This window comes from Arvicanthis niloticus, chromosome 7 (genome assembly GCF_011762505.2).
Source record: "Arvicanthis niloticus isolate mArvNil1 chromosome 7, mArvNil1.pat.X, whole genome shotgun sequence".
Lineage (NCBI taxonomy): Eukaryota > Metazoa > Chordata > Mammalia > Rodentia > Muridae > Arvicanthis > Arvicanthis niloticus.
In genome coordinates, this window is record NC_047664.1 from 73,506,228 (window position 1) to 73,519,300 (window position 13,073).

At 41.6% G+C, this 13,073-nt stretch overlaps 1 protein-coding gene across 1 annotated transcript in view; it reads right to left on the bottom strand.

Moving 5' to 3' along the window:
* Txk (TXK tyrosine kinase) overlaps nucleotides 1-13,073 on the bottom strand; it is a 60,902-nt gene that overhangs the window by 18,848 nt on the left and 28,981 nt on the right. Inside the window, exons 6-8 of the mRNA XM_034509069.2 lie at nucleotides 11,614-11,668; nucleotides 2,456-2,535; nucleotides 1,442-1,569 (exon numbers count right to left, since the gene is read on the bottom strand). Coding sequence (XP_034364960.2) covers nucleotides 1,442-1,569; nucleotides 2,456-2,535; nucleotides 11,614-11,668 — 263 coding nt within the window. The remainder of the gene's footprint in view (nucleotides 1-1,441; nucleotides 1,570-2,455; nucleotides 2,536-11,613; nucleotides 11,669-13,073) is intronic.

Sequence of the window (13,073 nt, forward strand, 5' to 3'; positions counted from 1 at the left end):
CCGTGTCAGAGGGCACTGCATTTTACAGCAAAGTGGGAGAGAAAGAGACGGAGCAAAAGAGACCGGGTGGGGAGGGTCAGTCTCAACAAGAAAGTGAAATCTTCATGTTACCGTTTTTTTGTTAGCTCACTGGTAGCGTAGAGGTCGGTTGAAGGAGAGTGAGCTTTGGAGACAATGGGAATGTTATGAAACTCACAGAAATCACCCATGGGACTTATGATTAATTAGGGAAGCCCTGATAGTGGAGACAAACAGGGATCTGGATGAACATAGCTGGGATATGAAATTGATTGCATTTGTAATTAATCAAGAGTATGCAGTCAACAGTTTGTTGTTCCTACCTCTTGATGTTGGCCCAACCTGGTCTTTTCTTATTTTATAACCTCACCACATAAAATCTCTTTCTTAAATGTTTTCTTTAAAGGAAGGAAACCAAGGAAGGAGTGTAGAGAAAGTAAACTCAGAGCTGGCCCGCCGATGTGGGGGGTTGTATCCTCCAGCCCAGGCCTCCAGCCTGCACTTCCCCTAACCAAGCCCCTGCTGAGCCTTGGAAATCCACATGGATTCACCCCATAAGTAGACACAGATGTCCTGGGATTTGTCCTCAGTGTACAGAACCAGTGTCACAGTAAAGGTGTTTTCTTTTGGGTTTTTTTTTTTTTTTGTTTTTTTTTTTTTTTTTTTTTTTTTTTGTCAATACATAACTTTTCATGAATGAAATCTTCAAAAGAAAGTTACAGTGGGGGTGGTGCCAAGATCTGTGATGCAGCGGTAAAGACATCCCTCCACCCCCCAGCTCCAACTGGCCTGGCACAGATCAAGTGCAGGTTGAAGACCAGAGACGTGCCATGGTGGTAGAAATGTCTGAGACCCCCTTGTCTTTCCACAACTGATAGGTTTGTATAAGGAGACATGAACAAAAATGATAGCTGAGGGAAAGGGTCAATAGTCTGGAATATTCACATCAAAGTGTAAGAGCGAAAGCCTGGGTTCTCTATAACTTTTGTGTTTTCTCACAACAAGAAAGAAGAGAGCATGAGGAGCTTGAAGTTAACTTCCTGTTGTAATTATCTAAACAAAAGAGTAGATTTGGGGGAGCAGAGGAAAGCAGCCTCACCACTTAGAGATCTGAAACTGGATTTCATTTAGCTATCTGTAAACTTCCAGAATAAATACATAACTAAGCCCCGTCTCCTCTGTCATCTACCATCTTTAATCTGGTAGAAATAAAAAAAACTGTAACTCAAGTCTTGCTCCATGACTGGGGGCAGGCGCGGTGGGAGACATCTCAGTGAGAACAACCATTGCCCAAGAAAGATTGAATTTCAAGCCCTGGGTGTCCATGGCTGTTTGCTGCTGTTGGAGATCTGAAACCATGCATGCCTTCCCTGTCAAGGGATTGATCCCCAGCCCTTCCCACCAGACCTAACTCCTCACTTACCAGCTGCATTGTACTGGTGATACTGGATTAACTCGGGAACTGAGGGAAAGAGGTGTCTTTCGGTGACGTACCACTGTCCTGAGTCATTCTTTTTAATCTGATAATGTTTTATTGAAGACTGTGTACGCCTAGAATCAATAAAATGTCAGTTACTAGAGAAGCAAAAGGCTGCTTTAGAATGAAGTCAGTGTGCCAAGCAGTGGGACACCATTGCTCAAGTTCTCTTCCTGGCACCACGGCATGCTGATGAGAAGATGGCTGGGCTGGACAAACTCCTTCATCCCTCAGTTGTCTTACGGGTACCACATATTCAACATAACTTTAGGAGACAAGCCTCATGCCCAATAAAGCAACACTCATGAAGAAGTACACAGAAATATTTATCGGATGTTAAATGCTGACTAAATGAATGAGAAATTCCATTATGAGACACCTGAAGGCTGAGATGAGGAAGGCAAAGTCCGAATATGGAACACTGCTGAGCAGGTAACAGCTTTGAGCAGCTGCCACTTCCTTATGAAACTGCAGACAAACGGGGGTATTCGCTCCTCAGCCCCTTCCCTCACTTGGGCAGGACGGGACGTTCCTGAGACGCTGCCTCTCGGGTACCTTCAGCATCATCACAAGTTCCCATAGCCATAGAAGAGCCTAGGCCCATAGGCACAGGAAGCTTGGAAGCTCAGAGGAGCCCTCTGTGTAGGCCAAGTGCACAGGAGACTGGGGTATCTGAGGGCCATGCCAACAGTGTCAGCCAGAGCTAATCTACCTTGATGGAGAGGGTACCTTGCGAGAAGGAAGAGAAGGTAAGCTTTGTAATAGATGTGTCGTGTAACATGTCATGGAATAGATTGTGAGAGATACACTGTGACTGGGATAGTTATCCCAGTGTCTGGACTAGCAGTCTCCTCCCTAGGGTGAGCCCTTTCTCATAGTCCACATGTGATGGTATCGCTGTGAATCAAATCGTCCCAAGGGGTAGTTCTAAAGTAATCAAGCTCACAAATGCTTACTTACCTTCCGGCTCTTGTAAACACAGAGATTGTGTAAGACCCCAAATGTCTCGAATCTCTCACGATAAATGCACCTTCTTTAGCCTGCATAAACAAAATGTATCCACTGTATGAGTATATACCTTCTTAGACAAAAAAGCTGAGATCTTACTGATGAAAAACAAACCTAGACAGATTTACTATAAGTAACTTCTATAAATAAGTAAGTGACACCTATACTCTTACTATTGGAGAGTGAGACAGCTTTCACATAGTGTCCTACTTTCTCTCTCTGACAGATTTAGAAATGATATGCCCAGGAGAAGGCAGGTTAGGTAAGAAATGCATCATGTGTGTTTTAAACCGTTATCCTTGGGGTTTTTTGTTTGTTTGTTTGTTTGTTTTGTTTTTGTTTTTCAGGAAAAGTCCTGACTTTGACCACTTTTTACCCAGCATTTAGTGGGTTTTGTTGTTGATTAGAATAACAGATGAAAAGCACTGATCCTTAGCAAAAACTCTGAGACAAGACAGATAAAGCTATATGTTAGAAGAGGCAGGTGAAGGATGCGGGAGAAGTGTTCCTGTAAAGGCAGCGCATAGGACGAGAGGTCAGCGTTCATGAGGAAGAATGCATGTCAGGATCCAGGTGAGAGTTGCAAACAGGCATAGGATGTGGGTGAGATGAAGGGAGGGATAGCGATGCTATTCCACGGATACAGCATGCTAACACTTTCAATGCTCTGTTAAGAACTACATCCCTGTAGACCTTTTTCTGAAGAAACTCCAAGGAAGCTGTAAATTGCTTTCCGATCATTTTGACAGCTCGACTGCTTTGTTTGTTATCACAGAGCTTTTCTGCTTTATCGCGTGTGTTTACTTATGTTCCTGAAGGCAGAAGAGCTGTAGGATCTCTCTTACCAAACCCAAAGAGCAGTGGTTCTCAACCTTCCTAATGCTATGACTCTGTAATACCATGTCATGTGGCCCTCGTGTCATGGTAGAATTATTTCATTGCTACTTCATAACTGTAAATTTGCTACTATTATGAATCATAATGTAAACATCTGACATGCAGGATATCTGAAATGTCACCCCTTCAAAGGCACTTAAGATACTAAATACAGTCTCCTCCCACACTTGCACAAAGGCATTAGGATCAATCCCCAATTGAAGTCTCTCAGAAGCATTACAAATGACAAAATCCAGACTTTATTGAATTCCTATGAGGCACAAGTGATGCATCCCCTTTATATACCAAAGGGGAACACAAGATGTAAATGACCAAAGTGTCCCAAGAGAAGTTGCATGTGTGCTTTATGTGTCTGTTATGGTAGGTATGCAATCAACGTATAGAGTATGCACACAACAAAATTGTATGCTGAGTGGTCTCTGCTTATAAAAAGAAGGAACACTGCCAAATACAGAACTAGAAATTCCTATCAAGCCTTGAGTACCATATCACCAGCATCTCCAGATTTTACATTTTCTTTTATCTAACTCAAGGAAACTAAACTAAGGGGCTGGAGAGACAACTTGGCGGTCAAGAATACTTGTTGCCCCTCCAGAGGACCTGAGTTCAGTTCCCAGCACCCACCTTGGGCAGCTCATAACCATTTGTAACACCAGCTATACTACATAGGACACATTCCTCTGGCCTTCACAGACACGTGTGCATGTGTCAGACAGACACACACGCACGCACACACACACATACTCATACATACACACAGGTAAAAAAAATAACATAAATCCTTTGACTATAAACTACAATTAAAATATCTAAAATCATAAGGAAGCATCCTGCATGAGAGCCTCTGCTGTGTAGTTCAAACTATGCTCAGAAATAAACCTGTGCTCCTATTATTTACGTGAGTGCTGCACTGATGAACAGCCAAGATAAGGTTGTCTGCGCGTGCGCATGTCAGTAGGGGATTGCTTCGATGATGTGGTCCACACCGAGTCCTGGGCAGGAGGTTCTGGGCTGTATTAGAAAGCCAGGTGAGCATAGCCCTGCAAATAAGCCAGCAAGCAATGTTCCTCCACGGCTTCTGCTTCAACTTCCTGTTTGAGTTACCACCCTGACTTCCTTTGATGATGGACTGCAGCTTGTAAGCTGAAATAAAAACCTTTCCTTCCCCAAGTTGTGTTTAGCCAGAGTATTTTGTCATATCAACAGAAAGGAAACCAGAGCAATCAATAAACAAAAATAAACGAACAAGTAAATAATTAAAAAGAGGCATATCTAACTCCAGAAGTTAGAATCAGGATTATAAAATAAACCCAGGTGTCTCAGTTAGGATTATCATCCTTGTAATGAAACATGGTGGCCAAAAGTAACTTGGGAAGGAAAAGGATTTATCCAGAGTCATAGCTCATTGAGAGAAACCAAGGCAGAAACTCAAACTGTGTGGGAACCTGGAGGCAGGAGCTGAAGCAAAGACCATGGAGGGGTGCTGCTTACTGGCTTGCTCCTCATGTCTTGCTCAGCCTGCTTTCTTATAGAACCCAGGGCCACAAGCCTAGGGATAGCCCCACCCACAATGAGGTGGGCCATCTCCCATCAATCACTAATTAAGAACATGTCCTACAGGCTTGCCTAAATCCAGATCTTATGGAAGCATTTTCTTAATTGAACCTCCCTTCTACTGGACAACTTTAGCTTGTGTCAAGTTGACATAAAACTAGCCAGCACACCAGGTAAAGTTAACGAAGAAAACTGATAAATACCAAAGTAGAAGATGATAAATTATAAAGATGAAAATATGACATAACCAGTAGTTCAGTTCAAGGAAAATAACAGGTAAGCTAATTAACCTAGTCAGTAACTAATTGTGAAAATTATCAAAAAAAATTATGTCACAAGACGAATAAGTCAATGATTTGTCAAAATAAATAAATAAATAAGTCTTCATTTGCCTGTAACAAATTTTAAAACTTGAATGCAATGAATAATTAACAAAACAGGTTTTCAGGATTGAGGCCAATTAAGCTAAAAATTTTAATGGATTTTTAAATCCAGGGTTAGAACAATAGGCCCAATTCTCAAAGCACAGCATTAGAAAGCACCATAGTCATATATTGGAAAATACTAAACTTGAAAGGAAAAACTACTCTAAAGATTAACCTATTCCCGAGCAAGGGAACCAAGGATAAACTTCAAATACTATATGCATAAGGTCACCTTGACATCAGTAAAGTCAACCCTGCCCAGGCTGCGCAACAGAGAAGCCAGTGAGCAGCCTCATTTCATAGCACATATTAAAGAAAGTGTTAATAAATTGAACCGAGTGGTGCATGTACCACATGTACCACAGCGCGTGGATTTATAGTGCCTAAATGTTTTCCTAGTGTAGTCGCTATACTGAGCGCAACCACAGGAAGGTTTGTTTTCAATGTGCACTGGTGATCCTGAGAGCGAGGAAAAAAAAAGAGAAAGCCTCCATCTTTAAAGTAGTTGTTTCTGATCTTAGTGAACATGGTTTGAGTTTTTCTCTGTTTAACCTGATGGTGGTCATAGGTTTGTCATAGACAGGCTGCCGATTGAAGATGAGTTGAAAATAAAGGTGTAATTTTTTATCATTATGGACGTGACAACTCAAGTGAGTGGAGAAGAGGAAGATACTTGGTAAATAAGTAGCCTCCCCCCCCCCCACCTCATTGCAACAGGAAAGCTCTGGAATGAGCCAAAGTACAAGTTCACCAAATATAACCACTAGCCTCATCCAGAAACATGGGACCTTTTCTTGTAACCTCGGAGTGGAGAAGCCAGGTCTAGCTTGATGTGATCTATCAACCTTTAAAAACAAAAATGTGTCTGATGAATTCAAACATGTAAAACTCAAATGCCGTGTTCATGCCAGAAAACCACCGAACAATCAAAAACATATAGGAAATAAAGTCACATGCCTCCAGGATCAGTTTCCTTAGTTATAGCTACATAGATTTTGTAGATTCTGAGAAAATCATCCAAAACCTAGTAGAAGACCACGCAGAGAATATGAACAGACGGTTACAACAAAGAAAGTCAAACACATAAAATGTAACGTATAAAAAATGCTCAACATCCCTAGGCTAAGAGACTGCAAATCAAATCTACCGTAAGATGAGGCCTCAGGGAAGGATCCAGATGTTGCAGGCACATGAAGCGCTGCCTGGAAAGGCTGTGAGAAACAGATGTTCCTGTATTTCCGGTGGGTATCTAGACTCATGTGGCTCCTCACCTCTCCTACAGAGGGCGCCTTGAGGTCTACGGAGGTCAGAAATGCATATCCCCTTCAGCCCTGGATTTCCACCCTGGAAATTTAGTTTCCAAAAAGACATATAAAACAGAAAACGACGTGTGTGAGGAGAAGTGGAAGGCGGCACTGTTTAATAGAAAGGAGAGTACATCTCACGTATTTTCCATAATGAACCGTTGATTTACAAACTGTGATAATATCTAAATGAGGGAACGGAACAATACTCAGATATAAAGCGAATGAAATACACTCTTGTGTACCGATGTGGGAAGACAGTAGGAAGGACAAAGGGGCCGTGTAGAAGAGGAGACATAAGGGGCTGAGGAGGTGGCTTAGCGGGTAAAGCACTTACTGTGTATCCATGAGGATCCAAGTTTGGATCCTCATCACCCATATAAATGCTGGTCATACGTGGCAGCCAGCCTGTAATTCCAATACTCGGGAGACAGAAAGGGAATTCCTGAAACAGTCTGGATAGCTTAACTAAACAAACCAGCAAATTCCGGGTTCAAGTGAGGGACCCTACCTTAGCATATAACATAGAGAGCAAACAAAGATGACTCCAGATATCGGCTTCTGGCTTCCACTCACATGCACACAAAGACACACACACACACACACACACACACACACATCCCTTGTCTTGTTCCTAATCTTAGTGGACATGTTTTGGGTGTTTGTTCACCGGTTTGTCATATACAGCCTTTATTATGTTGAGATACATTCCCTCTATCCCAACTCCCAGAATTCTTATCATGAAAGGATGTTGGATTTTGTCAAAGGTGATATGAAGGGGGAAAGAAAAGAGTATAGAGAAGATGCTGAAGAGGGGAGGGGGACAGGATGGAAGAAAAAGAAATTTGAGAATTAGGGGGAGGAATGACTAACACTGAGGATATTTGAAAGAGCCACACAGAAACCTACTAATCTATAAATTTCCACGTACGCACATCTGTGTGTGTGCGCATGCGTGTATGTGTGCGTGCGTGCGTGTGTGTGTGTGTGTGTGTGTGTGTGTGTGTGTGTGTGTCTGTGTGTCTGTGTGTGTCTGTGTGTCTGTGTGCCGCTGTTTCTGTCTGTCTCTTTGTTTCGGTCTCTCTCTGTCTGTCTCTGTCTTTCTGTCTCTCTGCTTCTCTGTCTCTGTGTGTGTCTCTCTGTCTCTCTCGTTAGTTTAAATATAATTATCCTACATGAGAGATAATGCTTTTTCTCAGAAGACATAGGTTGCCAGTTAAAAGGCCCGACTTCAAATATGTGCTACCACCTCTCTGCTAACTAAATCATCAGTCAAAGGAGTCCCAGAGGACCCCAAAACCTTACACACTGTTTTCATTGTTCTTGGTTGCCCACCAGAACTTGATGGTAAGACCGTATTGTTGAAGACACCACACGTTTTGGTCACAGAACTCAGAGAAATCAAGCTGGCACTTATCAGAAAACTTCTCTTCTGGCTTGCTTTCCTGGTACATGGGAAATGTGATGTAGGTTCTGGGGGAGTTTAAAAATCAGTCCTCTTACTAGCTGTGACCTCTGTGAGGTACAATAATGACAGGGATAGGAGGCTGTTCGGATTAGTACGGTAGTGACAGTATGGGGGGTAAACAACTACTTTCTGATAGGATTTAAGACCCCTTGCTCAGGAGGAAACTTACAGCTGGTAATGTAAATCTGAACCTGTTGCTGGGGAGCTTGTAAATCCTAGGGGTGAACACACTACTATTATTTTGAAAAATGAAGATAGTTATCAACGTTCCCCCTAAATGCATATCTCTATACCTGTAGATTAGTGAAACCCTCAGGCCTTATCCAAGAGGCATCTTTGCGTAGTAGACGGCAGTTAATACAGACTCACTACTGATAAACTACAGCAAGCATGGGTTGGTGGGTTCCTCAGGTATAAGTGAGATCACTATACCATATCCACTTTCTTCCAAGAGTTAGGGAATGATGGATCATGGGGACACAACATGTAAGAGTCAGTGGGATGGGAAGAGAAGTGCACAACAGTGTTTTGGCTTGACAGGGCTTCCATACTCATGACCTCACAGCAGCTGTGGCTGCCTGCAGGAGCCTGTGCTAGACCAATCCAGGCAGCATTGCAGCATAGTGGAGGAGGGACACACGCGCCCACCCCCGGCTGAGGAGCTACTGACAGTTGATGGCAGGTAGTGAAAGGAAAGTCAGTTCTCATTAGGAATGTGGCCTTGGTGCTCCGGTGGGTGGCCTCGCTCCAGTGTATGTGTGGACAGTTTACTTAGCAGTTGATTTTTTTTTAAGAATATAAAGTTAGGAGGGAGATGTGAGGAGAGATCTGGAAGGAGTTGGAAGAAGAGGGAAGGGAATATGATCAAAATGTGTATATTTGTGTGGAACTCTTAAAGAATAAAAGTGTAAACTAGTATCTTTTCTATCTCCATGGCAAAACACCATGAACAAGGTAACTTATAAAAGAAAACATGTCATCTGGAAGACATAGGACCAGAGGGCTAGAATCCATGAGCATCCTGGAGGGGGGGGTCAGAGCAGCAGGTAGGCAAGCATGGTCCTAGAGCATTAGCTGAGTGAGAGCTTACAACTCAACTATAAGCACAGAAACAGAGAGGGAGAGAGAAAGAGAGAGAGAGAGAGAGAGAGAGAGAGAGAGAGAGAGAGAGAGAGAGAATATATATGTTGGAAGCTTCAGCAACTCCCTGCTCCCCCCCCACACACACACCCAGTGACACACTGCCTCCAACCAAGCCACACCTCTTGATCCTTTCCAAACAACTCTACCAACTGGGGACCAGGCATTCAAATATATGAAACTATGAGGACCATTGGAACTCAACCAACCACACCAGTCAAACTCAAGCTATTCTGAATGAAGGCTTGAAAATACCTAGTAATATTAAATCTGAACATGCATGTATGCAAGATGATTTTTACAAGGAAGCATATTCTCACGGTGTCCCTGACAGTAAAAAGCTATAAATAATTTTAATGTTTATGAACATTAAATACATTTTATTTATGCATGTAGTGAAATATTAAACATTGTGTTGGTTCTACATGTACATGTGTGAATGAACATAATATTTTTATAAAAATCCAAAAATCTGAGATAATGACTCATACCTATTACCCTAACAACTGGAAGGTTGAGGTAGCAGGACTGCCTCAAGTTTGAGTCCAACCTGGGCTACACAGTGAGACTTTGTCTCAAAAATAAGTAAATATCAGTGTATATGACTGTCTTCATTCAAGTGGTAAAATCATTCATGTAGACATATAGATAGTATTTATATTTATAAACAGATGGACAGATGAGAACACATCTCTCTTTTTTTGCCTCTAGTGAGTGTAGAGAAAAAAAGTGATGGTGTCATCTTCAGTTGTATGTGTAATTTTAGACCTTTCAGAAATGTCAGGTAGTTAAGCATAGGGCATATGCTTGTAATTATGACTTGGGGGTTAGATGCAGGAATAGCACAAACTAAAGATTATTCTCAGTTATGAATTTGAGGTCAGCCTGGGCTATATGAGGTTCTATTTCACACAAGGGAAAACAAACAACAACAATAACAAAAAAACTTTGAAAAAATCAGGGCCAACTTTTTAATATTGCTTCAGTGTGGCAGGCAGGTGGGCTGTTCTCTAACTCCTAGCTCTGGTGTCTTCAGCAAGATGAAACCTCCCAGTTATAGAAGCTCTTGTGCTGGACATACACAGACCTGTGACTAGGATCACATGACCTATGCCACCTTGCTCATTGTGAAGCTGCCCCCAGCTTTTCTTCCCCTAACCTTCCAGGGTGAAGCTACTGATTTCACAAGCTTTCTCTAGCATGCAGAGCTGGGCCTGTCCAGGCTCCATCTGAGGCCACATCTGGGCTTCCTGTCCTCCACACGGTCCCTATTTTAGACTTGGTCTTCTCAGAATCCTGGGCCATTGCTGACATGGAATATATGTATATGTATATGTATATGATGTATATGTTGATGTATATATATATATATGTGTGTATGTATATGTATGTATGTATACATACATATACATTATTATATACATTATCATATACATATATGTTATCATATACATACACACACACACACACACACACACACACACACAGAGAACTGTTTCTCATTCGTAGTTCCTCCCCGAACACCTGAAGCCAGCGGAGAGTGACACACTTCCTCTCCTGGGTCTGGGTTTGGCTCTTCATTTCCCCACAGCACTGACAACTGGAAACTTAAACTCTCAGCTGTTTTGTCTTGCTTTGACCTAAATGAGTAGTTTTGATATGAATTTAATATCCTAACTACCAACTCTCCCCTTTGTTTCTAAAGACCAAAGAAATCAACACTGCATATTTTTCTGTATTTGTGCTTTTCATGAGTGTAAGCAGGGGTCTCCAGGTTAAAGTCTCTGTGGCAGCAAAGCACATATGGCAGTGATTCTTAACTTCCGGGTCATGACCCCTTTGAGGTTTAACAGCGCTTTCCCAGGGGTCACCTAAGACCATCAGAAAACAGATTTTGCATTACAATTCATAACAGTAGCAACGTTACAGTTATGAAGAGCAGTGAAAATAATTTTATGGTTGGGGTCACCACGGCATGAGGAATTGTGTTAAAGGGTCACAGCCTTAGGAAGGTTTAGAACCACTGTCATGGGTGACTCAGATACAGACTCCATTGAGAAAGTGAGTGTTGAATGAAGAAGGAGTCAAGAATTGAAACCATTTCAAGAGAAATATGCTTCTGAAATGATGATGGTAGCCCATGAAAAGGTGATCTTATGAAAATATGTCTGAGTTTTGACTTAGAAAAATGTGCAGTGGGAATGGTATTTTAAGATTAGAAAGAACACAAATGCACCTCTTTTGAATGGCTACAATCTTTCTAATAAACTTCTCAGGATTACTGGAAATATCCACAGGCATGCTCTGGACACACAGACTCACCTCTTGCCTCAGCAGGCGTTCTGTCTGATTTCTTGTAATGTTCTTATGGTACCATCTGGAAAAGTAGCAAAGAGCACATTTTTAACTTCATATTATTTTTTTCAGCCTCCCCCCCACCAAAAAAAATTACTTGAATTTTTTCATTTTAAAGTCTTCACTTTAGAATTCATTTAGAAAGCTGCAACTTAAATTCAGATAAATAACAATGTTCTGTTAGATTGCCAATTTATCAAGCTGAATACATTTGTTTTTCTCATTTGAGGCAAAAAAAAAAAAAAAAAAAAAAAGAAAGATGTGGTTTACTCTACCATAGCTCACATCCCTCTTCTGGCCCATGCCATATTTATATACAATTTTGTATGACTTGACACCTTGTAAAAGTTTATGAAAAATACAAAGTTCAGAAGTTATCATCTTCAACAAATGTTTAGTTCTGCAAATAAACAAAAATATAGCCATGTCCAGATCTTTCTTTCCCCTCGGGAAGTTCCTGTTTGCATGCTTTTAGGTCTCTTTCAAAGTGAAATTCATCCTGGCTTATCTAATTTTCCTAAGACACCTCTGTCCCCCAATACAGTTAGTAATTAACAGAGTCTACAGACAACCAACAATGTTCCTGACCCAAATTCTCTTGCCTTCTCTCTTACCACTGTCTGCCCTTACTCACGAGGCCACACTGGGATTCTTTTCTCCCTTAAGTCAGCATGTTTCCTTCTACCTTCAACCCCTCTGTTCTCTCTGCATTCGATGTGTTGTTGGGTGGCTATCAAAACCACAAGCATAATGAAACAGTAAGCATAATTCATTTATAAGGTAACATGTAGCTTAATATGACCAACCTTAAGCAGTAAACACACAGGGTACAGACAACAGAGGATGGTCAAACAAAGACAGAAAGGTTGAGAAATGTTCAATGTCAAAGCAAAAATATTCACAAAGAACTTTAAATGTAATGGAATATTACCAGGAATACTGCTTTGTGGAGAGTAGAGAGAAGATGGTAACATTGAACAGGGACTGAGTCACTGTGAATGGACCAGAGATGGCTCACTGAAACCCCTTTGAGTCACAGGATGGAGTCATTTGGTTATATGCACATCCCCTAACACCTGCTGGTGAGAAACTGACTCAAAATCTGGATGGTCAGCCATCTAAACCACTAATGGCATCAAAGTGAAAAATAAACAGTAGAAAAGATGAACCAAGGGAAACAGGAGAGGACGACAACGAATTTTAGACAAAGGAATCGGCCACTCAAGACAGGAACTTGTGGAGAGTAACAGTGAACATCTGTTGGGACTTTTAAGGAAATGTTACAGTAGTGGAGGAATTTCAAGATGGGTGTGAGATCTCTTACAGAAAGACAAAATCCCTTCTGATGAAATGAGGCAGTATTAAAGGCAAGGGGAAACTAACATGGAGAGGTCACTACCGTTTGGGTTGTAAAATTTGCATGTTAA